General features: G+C 44.9%; 1 protein-coding gene across 1 annotated transcript in view; it reads left to right on the top strand.

The window, feature by feature from the left end:
• Positions 1 to 22,159, top strand: part of CRACR2A (calcium release activated channel regulator 2A) — an 82,786-nt gene extending 60,627 nt beyond the window's left edge. The window contains exons 15-17 of the mRNA XM_060247270.1: positions 2,631 to 2,732; positions 4,989 to 5,065; positions 22,059 to 22,159. Coding sequence (XP_060103253.1) covers positions 2,631 to 2,732; positions 4,989 to 5,065; positions 22,059 to 22,149 — 270 coding nt within the window. The 3' untranslated portion in view covers positions 22,150 to 22,159. The remainder of the gene's footprint in view (positions 1 to 2,630; positions 2,733 to 4,988; positions 5,066 to 22,058) is intronic.
• Positions 22,160 to 22,527: the final 368 nt, after the last annotated feature.

The following is a 22,527-nucleotide window of genomic DNA, read 5'->3' as shown; positions in this document are numbered from 1 at the left end:
TTCCACTTGATCAAATAATACAACACTCCACGTTTAACTTTAGCATCTAAAATTTCTTGCACTTCATGATGACTCTGATTCCCAATCTGGATAGGTTGTGGAGCTGGCGGTCGAGGGTGCCAAGGGGTACCACCCAGGTCTCTGTGCAGAAGACTGCAATGAAAGACAGGGTGTATTTTACTAAACAGTTTGGGTAATTCCAGTTCCACAGTCACTTTATTGATTACCCGCTTGATTTTGAATGGCCTAAATACCGATAAGCCAGCTTCTTGGAAGGTTGATTCAGTGGTAAGTTTTTGGTCGATTCAAACACTGTATCCCCCACCTTGAAATCCCAAACTGGAATGTGTGATTTGTCATACTGGTTTTTTATAAGCTTCCTTGGCTGCTTCTAAGTTCTCCTGTATGATCTTCCAACTTTTCCCTAATTTTCACCACCATTTTTCAAAAGTCGTGGGGGCTCCAGTCTCCTTTCCCCCCGGCAATAACGGGATGGGCTTGCCCTCGTACCCATTCACTATCTGGAAAGGCGAAGCCTTGGTTGAGCTGTGAACACTATTGTTATATCCGTACTCAGCGAATGGCAGCAGATCCACCAAGTTGGTTTGTTGGTGATTCATGTAACACCATAAATACTGCTCTAGAAGCGCATTCACTCGTTCCATCTGGCCGTCCATTTGGGGATGGTAAGCTGAGCTCAAGCCCTATTCTATACCCATCAATCTGCAAAACTCCCGCCAAAAGTTGGCACTAATTATCTTATAATAATAATAATTTTTTATTTATACCCCGCCCTCCCCGCCGAAGCAGGCTCAGGGTGGCTTATCTGGGAATGAGTGTCAAGTCTGCTTCAACTCTGGTCAAGTCTGTATTCCATCTTTGGTTCAGGGGGAAGCATTCTGGGTAAAAGCCACACTGTATGCCAATGCTGCTAGCTCGAACGTTCCTCTCCCCCCTTCCTTCCTTTGTTATGTAGTTTTGCTTTGAAATGGGAATATGTGAAAGAGATTGTGGTGCCTTCTCAGGCTGAGCACTGGGGGAGGTTTCTCGCCCAAGGCCAACAGGCCTGAGAACGAAATTGTAACATCAATGTGTGAATGTGCCCTGCAGTGTCTTGTCCATGCTTTCCCAGATGGCTTACACTCCCATGTAGGAATGCATGGGAAGGTGTTCATTCTTCTTCTCCCGCTGCTAGTTTCGTTTCTCACTATTCCACTACACAAAGCAATAAAGCAAGAGGGGGAGGGGGAAAGAATAACAGAGCCATACTACACCGACCCTCCATGATGTTTCACAGACCAGCTTTATGGAGGGCCCTAAAACCATAAATTACCATTGAGCTTTACCATGCTTGACAATCGCGTTATTCTGCTCTGGTAAGATCTCACCTGGAGTCTTGTGTTCAGTTTTGGTCACCACATTTTAAGAAGGATATAGACAAGCTGGAACAGGTCCAGGGGAAGGCGACAAAGATGGTGAGGGGTCTGGAGACCAAGTCCTATGAAGAAAGGTTGAAGGGGCTGTGGATGTATATCCTGGAGAGGAGGTGGCTGAGAGGTAACAGGATCACCATCTTCAAGTACGTGAAGGGATGCCATATAGAGGATGCTGCGGAATTATTTTCTCTTGTCCCAGAAAGTTGGACCAGAACCAGTGGGTTGAAATTAAATCAGAAGATTTTCTGGCTCAACATTAGGAAGAACTTCCTGACGGGCAGAGCGGTTCCTCAGTAGAACAGGTTTCCTCCTTGGGAGGTGGTGGGCAATGTTCCCTCTAAGCTGTGGAGTCTTGTGAGCAAAAATTCAGTTTTGTGAGCTGCTGGCATTAAACTTGTGAGCTACTGCATAAATTAGTTTCTTCTTGGAGCATTTTTCCTGAGGTAAGACAAAAATGTGTGAACTGGAGGCTAAATCTGTGAGCTAGCTCACGCTAACTCAGCTTAGAGGGAACACTGGTGGTGGGCTCTCCTTCCTTGGAAGTTTTTAATCAGAGGCTAGATAGCCATCTGTCAGCTATGCTGATTCTGTGAACTTAGTGGGAAGTACTTGTTAGTTTCATGGATTGTGAAGGGGGGTGGAACAGATGATCCTGGAGGTCTCTTCCAGCTCTTTGATTCTGTGATTCTGCCATTGAGAATGATTCTTAGCGTTTAAGATGACATCGAGAGAAATGCTGCTGCTCTATGCTGTGTCTCCATTCCCAATGCACTTCTAGTTAAAACAGTTATAATTGCTATAATTAACACCTAAAGCGGAGAAGAGAAAGCTACTTTGGGTGGAGGAAGATGTGGTATTAATTAAGTAAATCAATAACATAAAAATACAATCAAATAAAAATTATAATTAAAATCCATTTCCAATTCAGTGTAGTGATGTCTAACTGAAAAACTTGTAACAATACTGCATGACTCCAGTTAAAATGAGATGCCACTTATTATTTATTATTAATTTTTAAAAAAAAAAATCTGGCAGAGGGCATCATGGGTAACAGCCACAATCTGAATCGCACAAATCTTTTATTCCTTTTCCTCCATCTAAAACTATCTATAAGAGGATCCACTGCCTACTGGAATCCTTTGGCTATTTCCCACCTATGCAAAGAGCCCATTTCCAGTCTTCCTTCTGTCTTAGGAGGCTGCAGGGGAGAACATTCCTGTCCTCTTGCTGGGGAATAAAACGGACCATGAGAAAGAGCGGGAAGTCCCCAATGGACTAGGAGAGCATCTAGCCAAGGTACAGTATATACACAGAGGTGTGTTTTTTAAAAAATGAAAACACTGTTTTAGTCTAGAAATTTATTTTAAGCTGCGTGTGGACTGCTTTTATTATCTATGTTTTTATGCTGGATTTTAATATCTTTTAATGTTCTTTTTATTATTTCTGGAGAGGAGGCATAACAAATTTCCAAATCAATAAATTTTCATCCCCCTTTCTGCGTGGGTCAATGCAGTCATGTATGAAGGAAGGGCACACTGAACATGTTCATAGGTCCGGAGGAGTCAGCAATGTTGGTCTGTTGCTGCAGAACAGTAAGGAGTCCAGGAACACCTTTAAGACTGACAAATTTTATTGTAGCCAAAGCTTTCAAGAAACACCGCTCTCTTCTTCAGATGCAGATGAACATGCCATTAATAACTTATATGAGACTTTAAATTAAAAATTGAAATCCTTTGCTCATGGGTAGTACATGAGAATGACTGCACAACAATTGAGTCGATGACTGTTGCTGTTCTGTGACCTGGAGTTATGGATACCTTGTGGAATGTGAGTCATGGGGCTACATGGGCTTTGTTGAGACAAGGCATTGGATGCTGCATTTGATGCTGCCACCAGTGGGAAGAAGACTTGTGTTCTCATTGTGCTTCCCAGGTACTGAATAATGTCCATGACAGTTACCTACCCTGCAATACATAGCTATAAGACCGGTTCCCCTTTGGATTCTGATGAGGGAATGGAGTCTCACACTGTCTGTTTTGGAATTAGGGAGTGGAATCCCCATCACAGGGAGGCTGTGGGCAGCTGCAAAGGCTGTTGCCCTGTCCTGCATTCCCAGAGGAGGAGGAGAAGTCCCCATAACTTTGGCATGAAGAGTTACAACTCTTTGAATTTTTTGTTGTTGTTCAGTCGCACAGTCGAGTCCGACTCTTTGCGACCCCAAGGACAAAGTCATGCCAAGCCCTCCTGTCTTCCACCATCCTCCGAAGTCTGCTCAAATTCGTGTTTGTTACATCAGTAATGCTGTCCAGCCATCTCATCTTTTGCCATCCCCTTCTTCTTTTGCCTTCTGTCTTTCCCAGCATCAGGGTCTTCTCCAGGGAGTACTCCCTTCTCATTTGGTGGCCATAGTATTTGAGCTTCAGCTTCAGCATCCGACCTTCCAGGGAACAGTCAGGGTTGATTTCCCTTAGGACTGACTGATTTGATCTTCTTGCAGCCCAAGGAACTCTCAAGATTCTTCTCCAGCACCACAGCTTGAAAGCATCTATTCTTCTGCATTCGGCCTTCCTTATGGTTCAACTCTCCCAGCCATACATTACCACTGGGAATACCATCGCTTTGGCTATATGGATTTAGCTGCAAATTCATTGGGCAGCTGCTACTCACTCCCAAAACATGTCTACTGCCAGATTGCATGATGGACTGCTGTTTCAAATAAAGCCAGGGAGGGACTGCTGTTCCTCCTGCCAAAAATCAGCTTCCTGGGAGCCTGGAGATTTTCTAGAATCATAACTGATCTCCAGATGACAGAGATCAGTTCCCAGTGAGACAAGGGCTCTTTTTGAAGTCAACTCCCCAGGAGAGTTGTTTTTGTGCAACAATCCTTTCCCCCCCCCCCCAATAAAACCCCTCCTGTTTCTTGAGGTTGGAAAGTCATGGAAGTAGTCCCTGAATTAGGCTCCCATATTGGTAGGGAGCGGGGGTGGGGGGCAGGCAACCCTACTCCCCATCCCACTTCCCCCCAGGCAAAATGTGTAAGCAAAAAAAAAAGGTTGCTGTTGGACAGCATCCCATGATTGACAAAAGATGGAGTATTTTGAAGTCAATGGGGCTACTCTCATGTAAACCTGCACAATGTGTATATGTCCCCCAAGTATTCCAAAGAGGAGAGGCAATGTAATGAAGGCTGAGAGGGGCCACAGCTCTTGGCGGAGGGCTTGTGGAGCTGTCAGAAAGGATCTGAAGCTTCAGATACATCCTTATGAGCATGGGTGAAATTAAAAAAAAAATTAAAAGGATGCTGCCTGATCACCCACTCTGTGGTTGCAACAATCTGAATGGCCAACCACACAGTGAGCATGTGGTGAGGCAGGTTAAGGGTGGCATGTTCGGACAAGCATCTCTGGAACAACTAACACCGGATAAAATAGAGGCATGGCCAGATTGTGCCGAGCCGATCGTCTGACTGCAGCCTTTATTTCTGCAATTTCCCACTATTTCTTGGTGGAGGACTAATATGAGCTCTCTCTCCTCTCCCCATTCTTTGTCTAGGATTATAATTTAATTTTCTATGAATGCAGTGCCCTGTCTGGTCACAACATCAAGGAATCTGTAACTCATTTGGCAAGGTAAGAAAAGGAACACTGAACTGTGACAATAAGTAGAAAACTGGATGCACCAAAATTTGAGGGCCAGTTTTTACGTTACAAATGCAACAGACTGTGATTTTTTTGTTTTTGGCATTCCTATGCATAAATGCTGGATGTGCCATTAGATAACAAAGTCAGGCAGGATTTTAAGATCACAGGCACTTTGAAATGTGTGCTAGAGACTGGAAGAGGAGGTAACCGAGCAGCTGTGCTTTGCTCTGCAGCATTTATGTTGCTTCCCCACTTCTATTTGATTTTAGCCTATATTTATACTAGGAAGGACCTGATGAGAAGTTAGCTAGGGAGGACTCTGGTTGGGAGTTCAAGTCCTTTCATTAGAAGACTCCTTTTGCTTTGGCAGTCAGCTCTCCTGTGCCTCAGCTGGCAGAAATTTGCCCATCTAACTAATGGGTGTACCTTCCGACATTCCTCTTTCAAGTCCTAAACCAGTTATAGTGAAAACACAGACCATTTTTGTTTTCATCTTTCTGTGGTTGTGTTTGTTACTGCATAATTAACAACTTTAAAACTTACCAATCTACAGAAAGTATGTTGGCCTCTGAAGGAGGAAGGAAAGAAGTAAAGCCTTTGTCTTTGACGCCAGATGAATTCTGGAAGTCAAGTTGAAAAGCTCTTGGCTTAGGAAGTTTTAAGTAGTAAATCTGAATACTAAGTAGTAAGTTTAACCTTATTATTTTACTGAGTTTTATTGTAATCTCTGATGGACCTCCTGATGGCACCTGGGTTTGGTTTGGTTTTGTTTTGAAGGTTTTTGGCTGCTGTGTGACCCAAAGTGTTGGACTGGATGGGCCATTGGCCTGATCCAACATGGCTGCTCTTATGTTCTTATGTTCTAATATAGTTGGTTGAACTTTTATAGTAATCTTAACACTAATCTCAATCTTAAATTTATTCTTTTATACATAATTTATCAATAATTGGTATTGCAAGGCTGGTGGCAATTGATTAAATACTTTTAACTTGAAATAATTTGGAAAGGGTCGTAAAGGATGGAGCAGGGAGTCTCCAGCAGAGATAACAAAACCAAAGCAAAGAAGACTTGAATCCATGTTCCCTCTCTACTCTAATAAATGTGATATATTGAATAAATTGAATACATTTTATATACTGATATATTGAATTTGATGCATATTTAATTCTGACATTTTTGCCTCTGAAACATTAGTGAAGCCTCGTATTAAGAAAATATTGATTTACAACAAGGGAAGAAAACTTTTTAGATTCTTTTATTAATTATACTAATAAAATATCTGCCCTAAAGTTTAAAACACAGGCAATGCAAACTGACTTATCTGATGCCTATACAGCAAAGTTCTCAGCAAGAAATTCTCCCTTGAGCTCTAATACTAAATTTCAGGGAACACTGAAATTAAGCCTTTGCTTAAATAACTCATCCCAGTTAAATGAATGCAGTGTGAGAGCTGGTTATAATATGTTAGCTTCCCATGTATTGTTAGCAGCAGAAACTCTTCAAAATATTTTAGCACATTAACAACAATGAGTGAGAACCTAAATGCAATACTCAAAAATAGCTACAAAAACCTTTTAACTCAAAAAAGCTACACCTAATTTAGAAACTGGCAAATTTATACATTCTTTCCAAACGACAATGGATCTTAGTGCATATCTTTCCATACAATAATTTATATCTCTTCTGGAGAACCAAGCAGAGAGCAAGGAACCATCTACGCTGTTAGGTTTACCAATACCGTCTGTTGGGAACTTTTGTCAAACCTTCACCCCACTCACTTACTTTTATGTGCTGGAATAACCTAATCATTGCAGAGCCTTCATCCTTGCCCAGTTGAATGTCTCCCATCTGCCCTCCATGGAGGGAGATTTGCTTGAATTCAGTATGAGAAGCATCTCTGCCCAGGCCACTCCAATATGGGAGAGGAGACAATGGAGGATGTTTTATTATACTGTTGATTTTACCAGAATATTCAAAATATTTATATTACTCCAATTTTATCCAGTTTCCCAAGTAGAACCAATCAGTTTTATATTTCTCTCCTTGGAGATTGTTGTAATGAAATGAACCTTAAAGCAGACAGATTCTGTGCTCAGGTATGTAGACAGACACGTATGACCAGGAGTCATTTAGTAGAAAAAGAGGTGTTGGAGCTCATTAGCACAACTCATTTGCATAGCTCATTCACAACTGCCACACACCCCTGACATCACCAGAAGGTGTATGAAAGTATATCAGCTCAGCATCTACCTTAAAATGCTTCTTGAATTATGTCACAATAAAACCTTACTCCCATCATACTTTTGGCCACAGTGACACGATGTGGCCACAGTGACACGATGAAGATCTCCACAGATCCTATGTGGCCACAGTGACACGATGAAGATCTCCATCTGTCTGCTTTATATGTTTGGGTTATTTTCCCATTTTTTATGGAGAAAAATATTAGAAAATTTGTCAAATCTTAGCTATCAGCAAAATTCTCCCAGGGGGTTTGAACAATGGAGCCCAGAATCAAGTATTGAGGGAGGGGGGGGATTTAAGAAAGAAAGAGCACAATAAAATGTAGAGATTCTGGAGCTCCACTGCTGTGAGCTCCTGCCCAAAACAAGGCCTGTGTATGACCCAGTATTAATATTTTAACCCAGTATTGTATTTTATGTTTCGTGTATCGTATCTAGTGTATTTAAGATATGGAACTAATAGAAATGTTTGCTGATGACTTTGATCCCAAATTCTGATCTCAGATCGTAATAAAATTGATTTGCGATTTATCAGTAAATGTCAGGCTGAACCTGCAATGTTTTATACCAGACATGAACCCAAGGGGTATTGCTTGGTATTGTTTATGCTAAACTCAGAACTTTGTAACATGCTTATTATGAACTCTGAACTCATAAGAACATAAGAGAAGCCATGTCGGGTCAGGCCAATGGCCCATCCAGTTCAACATTCTGTGTCACACAGTGGCCAAAACCCAGGTGCCATCAGAAGGTCTACCAGTGGGGCCAGGACACTAGAAGCCCTCCCAGTGTCCCCCCCTCCCGCAAGCACCAAGAATATACAGCATCATTGCCCCACACAGAGAGTTCCTGTGGAGAAACGCCATCTGAGAGTGTTGGTGCTTCATCCAAAAAGGCAGGGATCAGTAAATCCATTCAGCCGGCTTTGTAGCCTTCCCCTCACTCCCCCCCTCCCTTCCAGAGCCAAACCAACAACGCTAGGGGGAAAGTCTCCTAGAGAGGCAGGAAGGGCTGTTGTTCTTGCCATGTGCTAGGCAGGAAGAGTTTCTCAGTTTGCAGCAGGCGCTCGGGAAGGGAGGCTGCTTGCCTGTGGGCTCCTGCCTGGGAGGATCCAGGCAGTAAGACAAAGTAAGTCATTCTCTTAGGCAGATCAAGTATAGACCAGGGACAATACGATGCGTTTAAAAACCACCTTTATTTTGTTATGCTGTTTGCTGGGCTTTGCTGTGCTAACTTTTTAAATGCAACTGTTTTTGTTTTGTGTTTTTCTTTTCCTATATTTTTCTCTTTTAAATAAATGTTTTTTCTGTTTTGAATGCTGGCAGTTCATCTCTGTACCACATAGATCCCCGACCGCTTAGACCACGCTGTTTTTGAGAAGGGGGCCCCGGGGAAGGAGGAGGGCATGCAGTTGGATAAGGTGCCAATCCTCCAGGGGTGCCCCAAAGAAGCGCTGAGGTCTCTGTGAAACCCAAGTGCAGGGTGGCAGAGGACCTGGAGGCCTAGCCTCATAGACGGAGAGGGGGATTGGGAGTCCTGTTCCTCTCAATCGGAACCCTGAGACTGAGCAGGTGGTGGCAGCGAGCCCAAGGGGCAGGAGGAGACATAGCTCCCTCCAGGAGTTGGCGACTCCATAGGGAGCTGACGGGACCGGGTCTGAAGTCAGAATCGGGCCGGTTCCGCCACACTTGGCGGCAGCGGTGGGATGAGAACAAACAGAGAACTTGAATGGCCAGGCATTTTTGCTTTTTGATACGTGCAAGCACCCAGAGGAAGCAACAGCGGTTTTGTTTTCTTTTCGGGTCAACTGGAGTAGGGAAAGTTTAGCTAGTTAGGATGGAGCGTGCTAAGAAACTGGAAATCCTGAAGATGACAAAGCCACAGCTCCAGGAAGAGTGCGCAAAGCAAGAGCTGGAGTGTGACAACCTGACTGTAGTAGATATGCAAGTCCTCCTGTTGGAGCATCTTGAGCATGCAGGGGCACCTGCAAAGGTGGCCCCCACCCAGTCAGAAGCAACCTTGCGGCTACAGATGGAACTGGAGAGAATGCGTATCGAGGCGGAACGAGAGAGAGAGGAACGACAAGCAGAGAGGGATGCAGTCTGCAGACGGGAGGAAAGAGAGAGAGAGGAACGACAAGCAGAGAGGGATGCGATCCGCAGACAGGAAGAAGCAGAGATACGCAGACGGGAACAAGAAGAGCAACGTCGCCATGAGCTTGAGGTGCTACGTCTGGAAGCTGAACTAAGCAAAGAGATCCAAGTCACCCCCAAAGACTTTGCAGTGTACAAGGAGGGAGAAGACCCCTCCATGTACCTCTCCAACTTTGAGAGGGCAGCCAAACAGTGGGGGATTGCAGAGGAGGACTATATGTCTTACCTCTGTAGCAACCTGACTGGAGAACTCTCAGCCATCTATCACAGCATGCCTATGGAAGATGGGGGGATAACTTTTGCAGGCTATAAAGCCACTGTATTTAAAAGGTTTAAACTGGGGCCAGACCACTCCCGAAAGCAGTTCAGGGGTTTGGCTCCACAAGAAGGTAAATCCTATCCTGAATGTGGGGTAATGAAGGAACAAACAGTTCCAGTGATATTGGGCCGGGATTTGTTGGTTGGCCAGTACTCTATCAATGCTGTAACCCACAGCCAAACCCTCAGGGGAAGGTGGGGGGAGGAAGGCAACTGTAGGGAAGCCACCTCACCACCAACCAGGGAGGGGGAAATAACCCAGGTTACTGAGGACGAAGAGAGGGCAGTCACCAAGGAGGGGGAGGGCCAGCCTATCCCAAGCCCTGGAGTAGGGTGTTCCCAAGGGGAAGAGGGGTGTAGCTTTCCCCAAGTGCAGCAAGAGGCTGTGGATGTTCCTAGCGAGGAAGGGAACCTGTCTAGCATAAAGGATGTGCATGCTGAAGAGACCAAGGTGGAGAGTGGAGATTTCACAGGAGGTTCTGAGAGCAGTAAGGCTAATGTGGGCTCAGAGGAGCACATAGCTGAAGGCTTGGGGGAACGGGAGCGGTTCCAGAAGGGGGTCCGGAGCGGCCTTAGGTTGGAACCGGTTCACCAAGTAGCTGTGGATCAGGAAGTGGGATCGTCCGAGACGCTCTCAAAACAGGTCGTCTTGAAGCAGGGCAGACAGGAATCCTGGGAAGCTGTGGGACCTTCCAGGCAAGAAGGGGGTCAGTTGGGTAGTGCTGAAAAACCAACCGAGGGGACTGAGAACCCAAGCCAAACCCTCAGGGGAAGGTGGGGGGAGGAGGGCAACTTTAGGGAAGCCACCTCACCACCAACCAGGGAGGGGGAGGACCAGCCTGTTTCAAACCCTGCAGGAGGGTGTGCCCAATGGGAAGAGGGGTGCCAAATTCCGCAAGGGCAGCAGGATGCGGTGGAGCCGTCCAGGCAGGAAGGAGCTCAGTTGGCTGACACTGAAAAAGCAACTGAGGGGGCGGAGAACCCAGATCCAACTTTGGCTAAGTGTTCTGGAAACAGTGGGACTAGGGGTGGCTTGAAGGAACAGATGATAGGAAGTCTGGGGCAGCCAGAAATGTTCCTGTCTGAGGTTCAAAGTGACCCTAGGCTGGATCCACTGTGTGAGATGGCAAGGGACCAGAAAGTGGAGTTCTCAGAAGCTGAGACAGGGGATAGGGTGTTGGCTTTCCTGCCACTTCATACTGGTGAATGGAAAGTGGAATGGGAGGGACCCCATGTGATTGTGGATGGCCTAGACGAGGCTACTTATGTGGTGGCTATGGAGAAGACAGGAAAGGCAGTTAAAGTGGTGCAGGTGAATATGCCACAGCCATTCTCTGCGAGGTCCGTGGTGGTGCACATAGGTAGGAAGGAAGGAGACAAAAAGAAGCTGGGACAGCAATTGTTTGGAGCACCAGAGGTAGTTTTCTGGGAGGACAGAGTGGACAGAGGGAACATTCCACCAATGAGGGATAAAGAGGCAACTGTGTGGGAACTGGGCAGTTTCCAACTTCAGATGTGGGGCCACTCACCCCAGCCACAGCAGCAACGGAGGGAGAGCACCAAACTCCAGAGGTGGTCCTGGGAGACGGAGGAGTACATCTTAAAGACTGGACATTCCTTCTGAATGCAGCATGCAACGTTTTGTCCAGAAAGGACATGAGCACCTAGGGTGCTGGACTTTGTGTATTATTGGAGAAATACCTGAATGTTTGTGTAATGTTTGTGTACTATTTTGGTTAATGGGTTTCTCCTTGTTTGTTTGGATTCTGCTACGGGGTCACCTCTGTAGGAGGCAACCCCTCCGGCTCAGAATTTAAGGAGGGGGACGTGTGGAGAAACGCCATCTGAGAGTGTTGGTGCTTCATCCAAAAAGGCAGGGATCAGTAAATCCATTCAGCCGGCTTTGTAGCCTTCCCCTCACTCCCCCCCTCCCTTCCAGAGCCAAACCAACAACGCTAGGGGGAAAGTCTCCTAGAGAGGCAGGAAGGGCTGTTGTTCTTGCCATGTGCTAGGCAGGAAGAGTTTCTCAGTTTGCAGCAGGCGCTCGGGAAGGGAGGCTGCTTGCCTGTGGGCTCCTGCCTGGGAGGATCCAGGCAGTAAGACAAAGTAAGTCATTCTCTTAGGCAGATCAAGTATAGACCAGGGACAATACGATGCGTTTAAAAACCACCTTTATTTTGTTATGCTGTTTGCTGGGCTTTGCTGTGCTAACTTTTTAAATGCAACTGTTTTTGTTTTGTGTTTTTCTTTTCCTATATTTTTCTCTTTTAAATAAATGTTTTTTCTGTTTTGAATGCTGGCAGTTCATCTCTGTACCACATAGATCCCCGACCGCTTAGACCACGCTGTTTTTGAGAAGGGGGCCCCGGGGAAGGAGGAGGGCATGCAGTTGGATAAGGTGCCAATCCTCCAGGGGTGCCCCAAAGAAGCGCTGAGGTCTCTGTGAAACCCAAGTGCAGGGTGGCAGAGGACCTGGAGGCCTAGCCTCATAGACGGAGAGGGGGATTGGGAGTCCTGTTCCTCTCAATCGGAACCCTGAGACTGAGCAGGTGGTGGCAGCGAGCCCAAGGGGCAGGAGGAGACATAGCTCCCTCCAGGAGTTGGCGACTCCATAGGGAGCTGACGGGACCGGGTCTGAAGTCAGAATCGGGCCGGTTCCGCCACAGTTCCAATAATACACTGTGGCTAATACCCACTGATGGATTTATGCTCCACATATTTATTCAATCCTCTCTTGAACCTGTGAATTCTATGACTTTCATTTCCTATAGTTGCTTGAAGACTCATCTATCTAACAGCTAAGAGGGAGGGGGGGAAGTATGCTTTGTAGTTGGTTGTGTTCTCACTAGCTATTGTGTTGCTCTAGCAATGGAGCAGGAGGACTTGGTCATTGACCTTGATGCTCTAAATTACTCTAGGTGCCACCTTCCATGGGAACAAGTGCTTGGTTGGTGGGAGAAACTTTGCACACACGTTTTTGACTATAATTTTGTGTAACCATGTTGCTTGCATCATTTTTGGCTTTGGCTGTCCACAACACAAAGCTATGCTCTGTATATTTTCCCAATACAACCTTTTACTCTTTTAATATGAGAACTGGTCATTTGGATCAATAGCTAGCAGAATCTTAACGTAAGATTAATTGATCTTGTTTCAGCTTATTCTCTTTCTGGTTCCACAAAGCATGAAAGGGTTATTCCTACTTTTCATTCTGCCAAGTTCCCTAGGCAAGTCTTAGATGCTAAAGAGCTTCTTGTTAAGTATGGAGTTTTCCCTATTTGTGTTATCAAAGATAGTCAAAAGTGGGCCTCTCAACCGTTCCTACATTATATCATCTTCAGAAAAACACTCTCAGCAGGAAAGTTCAGACCAGCATTCTGTTAAAGACCATAGTTTCAATCTCCTGGGATTATCCATAACCTTGGATTTAATTGACATAGATGGAAATTCACCAGGATCTACCGATGTACTTCTACAGGTGGAGCTAGGCTCCTTGATATCAAAACTAGGGCTACTCAAAACCAGGGCTTTTTTTGTAGAAAAAGCCCAGCAGGAACTCATTTGCATATTTGGCCACATACCCTGACAACACCATTGTTTCAGACAGGGCTTTTTTTGTAGAAAATGCCCACATGAGCTCATTTGCATATTAGACCACACCCCCTGACACCAAGACAGTCGGAACTGCGTTCCTGTGCATTCCTACTCAAAAAAAGTCCTGCTCAAAACTAAATTATCGCAGATGGATCAGGTAAAAAAGGACAAGCTATTAGTATCTTCTAGCAATTTTCAACAATAGTTGAGGCCAAGGAGAACGAATACAATAGAGACAGCCATTCATCCTCAGAAAATCAAGCAGTGGACCCTTCAGTTGATATTTTAAAAGTACTGCTAACAATTCATACCCAACCTTCAGTTTTGCTAGCAACTCTCCAACTAAACCAAAAGGGGATTTCATCCAAATAAGTTCAGTCTGCTCCATTAACCCCTAAAGTCAGATTTTTCAACCACAGTTGCAAGAGAGGGTTATGATTTTTTAAGAACTGATCAGTTGGAGAAACCCTTTGAAATTGGCCCATTGCTGAGCTGGAATGCTGCTGGGTTTAAGAGAGCCCTTCAATACCCAGAAATTCTCATTTTCAGAAATTTGATTGTTTGATGATCCAGAAGACATGGGCCTTAGACAAGATCCCTCCAACAGATTTTAAATCCTGTTTTGTAACTGCTTTGAGAACTGAAGGACAACTTAGTGGTGGTGGCATAACCGTGTACATTTCTCAGAAATATATACAACAAAAGTTAATCTTCCACCAATAACATTGCTATTTCTATTCAGATAATAATTAATAATAATCTGATAATCTTGATCAACATATATCTCCCTCCTTGAGCCATGCAAGGAGAAATAGAATGCTATATACTAAATCTGCCAAAAAATATTGCATCCTAGTGCAATATTTATACTTGCTGGCGATTTCAATACAAGAATTTGTAACAATAGTAGTGTTGCCAGTAAACCAGATGTTTGGACTGTTAAAACACCCAATTTGGTAGATCTGTCTACTCATTGTATTTCTAAAGACCTTGGTATAAATTATTCAGGGATCAAGATGTCAAACTTTGTAACTAATTTAGGCTTTAGGATTCTAAATGGTGACCCTCGAGTCCAGGGGTGTAAGACCTATGACCCGCTGGCCAGAACCGGCCTACCCTGGGCCTTAATCTTGCCTGTGGCTCTCTTCTCTCCCCAGCCCCAAAGCCAGGAATTTGGGGTGGGGTGGGGTGCTGGGGGGCATGGGATGTCACTAATTTAAATTACATGCACTACTTAAATTAAATCCCAGAGGCACACAACCTGAGCTTCAAGAAGGAGGGTGGAGGAGGGCAGCATGCCATTCACCCCAAGGCTTCCTCTCCCTCCTGGCCCTGTCCCCTCTCAGCTAAGGAAGGAAGGAATCAAGGTTACCGTTGGTTGGGTTGGTGCAGCATGGCTACTGCTGAAGTAATAGGAATTAAAGGGGGGAGATTGGGGTGGGATTAGATAGCAGCACAGATTTGACTGGGGCATGACCCTGTGTGCCCTTGCTGGCTATGACCATGTCTCTCCCCCCTGCCCCCTGCTCTGCCTGTCCTCACCCTTCTGAGCTGCCACTGAGTGTGGGGAGCAGAGAGTGAGGATGCTGAACTTCCCTGTTCCCCACCGTGTGAGTCTGCAAGAGTTATTTGTTTAAGTTTGTTGATTGAGGAGGAGGAGGGAGCTTGGTCACAAACATCGTTGTGCATCCGGGTAGAAGCTTTCCTCTTGTGTTTATTGAGCTTGAGGCAGCAGCCACAGGAGTCTTCTAGAGCTGTTCATTTGTTTCAGTTTGCTGGCTGAGGGATTGCAAGCCTTGCTATGCATCTGGGTGGAGGCTTCTTCCTTGTGCTTCTTGAGCTAAAGGGTGAAGCCATGTGGGCCTGCAAGAGTTTGGGGTTTTCAATAATCCCCATCCCTCCATTCCTCTTGGGGGTGGATCTTTCCAGCAAGATGACAACTCAGCATCTGATATCCTACTGAGAATGCTACTTTGAAGATATGTTTAAAGATATCATGGAAAGTCCTACCTCACAGCCACCTTATGGGTCTCCAGTGTCCCTAAGAGAAGTTGTAGTTATAATTACACAAATGAAAACTGGAAAGGCACCAGGTTATTACTTTCTTCTGGTTGAATACCTTCAGTTAGACCCAGTATGGTGAGCAGAATTATTAGCCTCCTTATTCATAAAAATCAAACGAGTAATTCCTGAAAGGTGAAAATTGGCATTAATTATCCCTATCAGGGCTTTTTTTTTTTTTTTAGCAGGAACACACAGGAATGCAGTTCTGGCTGACTTGGTGTCAGGGGGTGTGGCCTAATATGCAAATGAGTTCATACTGGGCTTTTTCTACAAAAAGAGCCCTGATCCCTGTTTATAAGAAGGGAATGAGAATGGGCCAATTAGACTATTTCCTGTATCGAACAAAATATATGCTGCCTTTTTATCAAATAAATTAAACCATGGATGGAAGAATACAACATAATTCAACAAGAGTAGTTTGGCCTCAAGAAGGGCTGTAAATGCCCACAACATTGTTTGATCCTCTCAATATTTGTTAATAAAACTGAAGGAGATGCTTTATTTGCTGCCTTTGTTGACCTTGGAGCAGGTTTTGATTTGGTGTCCCATACTTGTTTATGGGAAAAGCCGAACTCCACCTCTAATCCTAAATAGTTCTTGGTCCTGATTGAGAACTTCTGTACTGAGAATGTTCTACATTTAAACACTTTTAATACAAATTCATCACCAAGACTGATAAAAATTGAAAAAGGTGTACAGCCAAGAATGTGTCCTTGCTCCACAGTTATTCAATCTATATATAATAAATTCTTCCCAGATCTGCAAAATAATACTCACGTGAACCATATTTAGCAAATCATCTTCTATCAATGCTTTTATATGCCAATGATTTAGTTCTCCTCAGCCAAATCCTGATTGACTTGAAGAAACTCATGAATGACTTTTGTGTCTTCTGAACTTGAGAGTCATTGACAATTAACTTCGCCAAAATAAAGATCTTGAAATTCTCTGTCAAGGTGTCTAAAAGAATGTTCCTGGCAAATTTATGCAGAAACTATCAAAGAAGTTAGACCGGGGTGACCAAACTGCGGCACAGGAGCCCCATGTGGCTCTTTCACATGTATTGTGTGGCTCTCAAAGCCCTCCCCCACATCCCATTGGCTGACTTGGAGAAGGCATTTCTCTCTTTAAATGACATCTCCAAGCCATCAGTGGCTTGGAGAATGCATTTAAAGTTACAAGTTGCTTTCTTTCCCTCCTTCCCTCCATTCCTTGTCTTTCAGCTCTCAAACATCTGACATCTATTCTATGTGGCTCTTACATTAAGCAAGTTTGGTCACCTCTTAGTTAGACAGTTTAAATATCTCAGTGTTGTGTTTAGTTGTGATTTATCCTGGAACCCCCATATAAATTAGAAAGAAGACCCATAAGAAAGACCCAACAATAAGACCCATAAGAAAGACCCAAACAACATTAATCATTCTCAATAAATACACCAAAAAGGTGGCAAAATTATTCTGCTTCTATTAAAATTATATAAGGCCATCATTCTCCCCAGATTGCTTTATTTTGCCCCAATCTGAGTCAGTGGACCACTAGATCCTCTTGATGAGCTCCAGCAAATTCCCCTCCATAAGATTCTTTCTCTTCCTTCCAGTGTACCCTCAGCCTTGGGCTCCCTCAGATTTCAACAATAGCACGGGACTATGCAATCAATTCAGATTATCACTCTGTGAATCTATCATATTTACTGCAATTAGTAACAGCTGATTCCTGTCAAGACCTCAAGTCAAGGAATAACACAGTCCAATAGTTCAGCAGTTTATCTCATAAGCATCCTATGGCAGTACAGCATCTTTGCTAAGACTGACATCTTAGCCCAGAGACTCTCCTTTTAACCCCTTGCCTCAACCGTTACATTTCAAGCATAAATGTGACAAAAGCAAGCGGGAACCAGGGATTTTGGCAGGGTCCCTTCCCCTCCCAGCATTAATAGTCCAGCTGTCTAATCTATACTTCCCTAGTGTCTGACCTTGGAGGCTCCAGAGACAGCTTGACTATTCAGTTCTCAAAACAAGGCAGGAGGGGGATGAGCAGGGAGTGGAATAAGCTCAGCAAAAAAGCATGCAGGCAAAAGGGTTACATCATAAAAGCATGGCAAGAGGAATACAGTGAGGATGACTCTTGACATTCTGCCCAAGCTCCCCTTCCCCCATTCTGCACCAGCTGCAGTTTCCGGATCCGGGACATGGGCAGCCCCATCTAGAGGGCATTGCAGTAGTCTAGTCTCAAGGTGACCGTTGCATGAATCACAGTTGCTAAGTCGCTGCGCTCCAGGAAGGGGACCAACTGTCGTGCCCACCTAAGGTGGAAAAAGGCGGATTTCGCAGTGGCAGCTATCTGGGTCTCCATAGCCATTGTGGGCTCCAGTAGCACCCCCAAGCTTCTGACTTTGGGCACTGATATCAGTGGTGCCCCATCAAAAGCTGGTAGAGGGATTTCCCTTCCCAGACCACCATGACTCAAACAAAGGACCTCTTTCTTCATCGGATTCAGCTTCAGACGACTCAGCCTGAGCCACCCTGCCATGGCTTGCAGCGCCAGGATTAGATTTTCTGGGGCAGAGGCAGGCTGGCCATCCATCAGCAGATAGAGCTGGGTGTTATCAGCGTACTGATGGCAACCCAGCCCATATCTCCAGACAATCTGGGCAAGGGGGTGCATATAGATATTAAACAACATTGGTGAGAGCACTGGCCCCCTGAGGCACCCCAGAATTAAGCGGATGTCTCTGGGACGATAGTCCCCTGATCGCCACCCTTTGTCCCCGACCAAGGAGAAAAGAGGAGAGCCATTGCAAGGCCAACCCCTGAATCCCCACGTCAGCAAGGCGGTGGACCAGCAACTGATGGTCAACCATGTCAAATGCCGCTAGCAGGTCCAACAACATCAGCACTGCCAACCCGCCTTGATCCAGATGCCACTGGAGATCATCTACCAGGGCGACCAGCACTGTCTCCATCCCATGGCCTGGGCGAAAGCCAGATTGGTGTGGGTCTAGGACAGAAGCATCCTCCAGAAAGCTCTGCAACTCCAGCGCTACTGCCCTATCAATTATTTTACCCAAAAAGGATAAATTCGAGACTGGCCAAAATGGGCTTGCTTTGAAAATGTGTCAACAACAACCCACACTGCCATTTCCCCATGAGAAAGCGGGAGGTCAGTTATAAAATCTATGGAAATGCACTCCCATGGTCGAGAGGCCGAGGCGAGTAGCTGTCGCTGGCCGGAGGTAGCTCCCCCTCTCTTCTTTGCCATGATGCAGGTTGGGCATTCCGTAACATATTGTGCTATATCTTTCTGGAGCCCCAGCCACCAAAACTGTCTTTGAATTAGATTAATGGTTTTCACAAACCCAAAGTGCCCTCCCAGTTTGGAATCATGCGCCCATTGTATTACTCTCGCTCGTAGTGGTTCAGGTACGAACAGTTTATTGCCTTTGTACCATAGCCCCTTAGGGGAGGGGTCAAGCTCCCTATCAGGCAGTTCAGCCACCAGTGCCTCCTTGAGAGAAGCCAGGAAAGAATCAGGCTGCTCCATCCCTTTACGTTCTTGCGCGCGGGTAGTGACCAACACACTGAGTTGGGTGGGGGATAACAGAAAGTCTATCACCGCTTCGCGTTTGCTTTCGTGTTGCAGTAGGTGGAACAAGGCATCTGCTAGAAAGTTTAATCTTCCCAGGATGTGCCCCAGTGTGAATTTGAACCTGTGGAAAAACCCCGCCCACCGCATTTGCTTTGTTGTGAGTTTTTGGGTAGCGATTAGTGACACAAGGTTTCTATGGTCTGTCCATAGCTCAAAGGGCTCCCTGGTCCCTTCAAGTTAATGCCGCGATTTTTCTACAGCTAATTTTATGGCGGAAGCTTCCTTGTCCCATACTGACCAGTAACGCTCTGTGGGGTTTAACTTTTGTGACAGGTATGCGCATGGGTGAAGTTTCCATTCTTCCCCCTCGTGGAGCAACACGGCTGCTCAGGCCACATCGCTTGCGTCACATTGCACAACAAACTTTTTGTTCTCATCAGGGTGGATGAGACAGGGCTCTGAAATGAATTTGTTTTTCAGTTCCTCGAATGCCCACTGGCACTCCAGGAACCAACTCAAGCTGGCGTTTGCTTTTGAAGTGTGGGCGCCCTTGCCCTTGGTCTTCAGCAAGTCAGTTAGGGGCAGGATGACTATTACAAAATTGTTTATAAACTCTATAAAAGTTTGCAAAACCGAGGAAACTCTGGAGTTGTTTGTGTGTCTTGGGTGCTTCCCACTTGACCACCGCCTGCACCTTAATGGGGTCCATCCCCAGACCTCTCGCCAAGACCCGGTACCCTAGGAAGTCAAGTTTCATCTTGTGAAATTCACATTTGGAAAATTTGGCAAGCAGTTTATTGTCATAGAGAGTCTGCAGCACCTGCCGTACCAATTGGACATGGGAGGAGAGGTCTTATGAATAAATTAAAATGTCATCCAGGTAACAGACCACGCCTTTGTAGAGGAATTTATGTAACACTTCATTGATCAAGTTCATGAAAAACCCCAGGGCCCCCTTCAAGCCAAAAGGCATCACCAAATACTCGAATTGGCCCAAAGGGGTGTTGAAGGCGGTTTTCCATTAATCCCCCTCCCTGATGCGAACTCGGAAGTATGCATCTCTCAAGTCTAGCTTTGTGAAGATTTTTTCCTGGGAAACTTCACTTAGCAGGTCTGTTATGAGGGGGAGGGGTATGCCTTGCTCATGGATATGCTGTTCAAGCCTCTAAAATCCGCACACAGTCTCAAACTGCTGTCCTTTTTCTTGTGAAAGAGGACCGGGGCTGCATGTGAGGATTTGGCTGGTTGGATAAATCCCCACTGTAAATTTACGTCCAAAAATTTCTTTAAATCCTCCCTCTCCGCCCTACTCATCAAATACATCTTCATGGACCCTCGGCCCTCCGAGCACTTGGATCCGTTCCACCAGGCCCTCTGGTGCTGGGGATGGGGGGGTTGATTGCCACCCACCGGCACCCCTCCCCTCAGCGCTCCACCATCCGGAACTGCCGGTGGTTCTCGTGCAGGAGGCGCCCCAGCATCCTGGTTGGGAACTTGGCTTAGTCCAAATGACTCAAAGCTTCCCATCATTTCAGTTCAGTTACCTTTATTGGCATTAAAAGAGAGATAAAAGAGAAAATATAGATATATGCAAAAAAGTAAAGGTAGTCATATATGCATACAAATAGATAAAACATACCAGCAGGAGTCAAAATGAAAGAACGTTCTAAATGGGACTAAAATCCATACAAAAATAAGTCAACATCAATCTGTCAAACAGAAGTTTAAGTTATAATACATGACTGTGTATAAGAAGGACAGCCTGCAAAAACTTTGCCACAGCATCAGTTATGTTCCCATCAGTGTTCAAAGCTTGCCATACTAAACCTGTGCCTAAATTCAAGGGACTCACTGGAAAAAATCTTTGCCATCTGTATGAAATCAATTATTTTTAAAAGATTGGGATACCCTAACATTCAAAGCTGATCAGAAATGCTCCCCATTCACTTCCATTTATCTTATCAGAAAGTATCTGAATTGTCTAAACACTTCTTTTGACAGTCCCAAAATATTGTCCCTCTTTCCTGTTGCTGAGACATAATGTGTTACCTTCCACTGAGACGGAAGGCCGTTTTAGTAGAATCCCTCCTGGAAAATGGCTGTTTATTATATCATTATTGAAAATACTAAGTTGACTCAGTTGCCCATGTCCTTTTTAGTTGCCCCCATTGTAACTAACTTCATAACCAATATATTACTCCATGGACTGACCATCTACAGAACGTTTCAGAAGAACAGAAATGAAAGATCATATTGTCAGGCAAGAAAAAAAAGTACACGTGATTAAGTCACATTTATCTATGCAGTTATAAATGACATAAATATTCCGATGTATGGATTATAGGCTCTTAAATTTCAGGGACAGGAAAGGACTGGTGGAGGATTGCACGCTGGCTCTTAGAAAAGACAGGATGTGGAAGGTGGGGCGGGGGGGGGGGGGGACAGTCTATTGGATGGAGCTGCTGCTAGGAATTGTCATCAAAAGTAGCCTTTGGTGGTCCAGGGGGCTTTGGTGGCAGAAATACCTCTTTGTAGCCCCGATATGCATCATGTGCTGTGAAACAGAATGTATTTAACTGTCATTTGTGAGTAATGCTTTGCATGCCCTCATGAGGATTTCCAATCTTTCCTTGCTGCTTCTTTTTGTAATTAATTTAGAGTCTTCCATACCACAAGTCCCTGATGGGCAATAGCTTTACTGGCTTTTTAAGAAGACTCAAGAAACCTCTACAGAAGAAGAGCATCAGTCATTTAAACCTGAAGGAATGGAAGACATTTAGAGGAAATTTTCTTTATAAATATCCTCTGAATGCATAAATATTCCTCTGAATATTGGAGACAAAAAACAGGACTTGCTATAAGTCACACGCCCTGTTCCCCTGAGTTTCCCAGAGGAGTATGGCTGGTTACGGTTGCAGACAGAATGCAGGAGTAGGTAGACCATTAGTCTTGTTGTTTCTTTCTAGGATTTTGCAAAGAGCAAGAAGACAAATTGGCAAATTAGTCTTGTTGTTTCTTTCTAGGATTTTAAAAGAACAAGAAGACAAAGTGAAGGAGAAGACGGTTCAGCTGCATGAAGGTTCTAAGAGGAAGCCGTGTTGCTCCAGACAGTAGGGGACGGGCATCTTTCCCGCTTCCCCCTTGATTTAATAAGGAAACATCATGGCCCCTTTGTCTACATTATCACATTTGTCTCATACGAAAGCATATTGGTTACATTCATACTCAACTTCCAGTTTATTCTTAGGTTCAAGCAATTTTAACGGACATTGTTTTCTTCTTAGAAAGATAAAAAGCCCTTGGATTAAGTTAAAGGGGATCACTAAATACTGACAGTGTTAAAATTCCACAAATCAGCCAGTCAATTACAACTGTACATTTTTATTACTGTTGTGTGCTGCCCTAGGCTCCATTTTTCAGGTGGTGTTTCCAGCCTCCCTGCAGGGGTAGGAGCCCTAATTTGGAGGCCCCAGTCCACCACCACAGAACTGG

Source organism: Heteronotia binoei, chromosome 9 (genome assembly GCF_032191835.1).
Source record: "Heteronotia binoei isolate CCM8104 ecotype False Entrance Well chromosome 9, APGP_CSIRO_Hbin_v1, whole genome shotgun sequence".
Taxonomy (NCBI): Eukaryota; Metazoa; Chordata; class Lepidosauria; order Squamata; family Gekkonidae; genus Heteronotia; species Heteronotia binoei.
The sequence above is the reverse complement of the archived record's forward strand: the minus strand, read 5'-3'. Positions and strand labels throughout refer to the sequence as shown.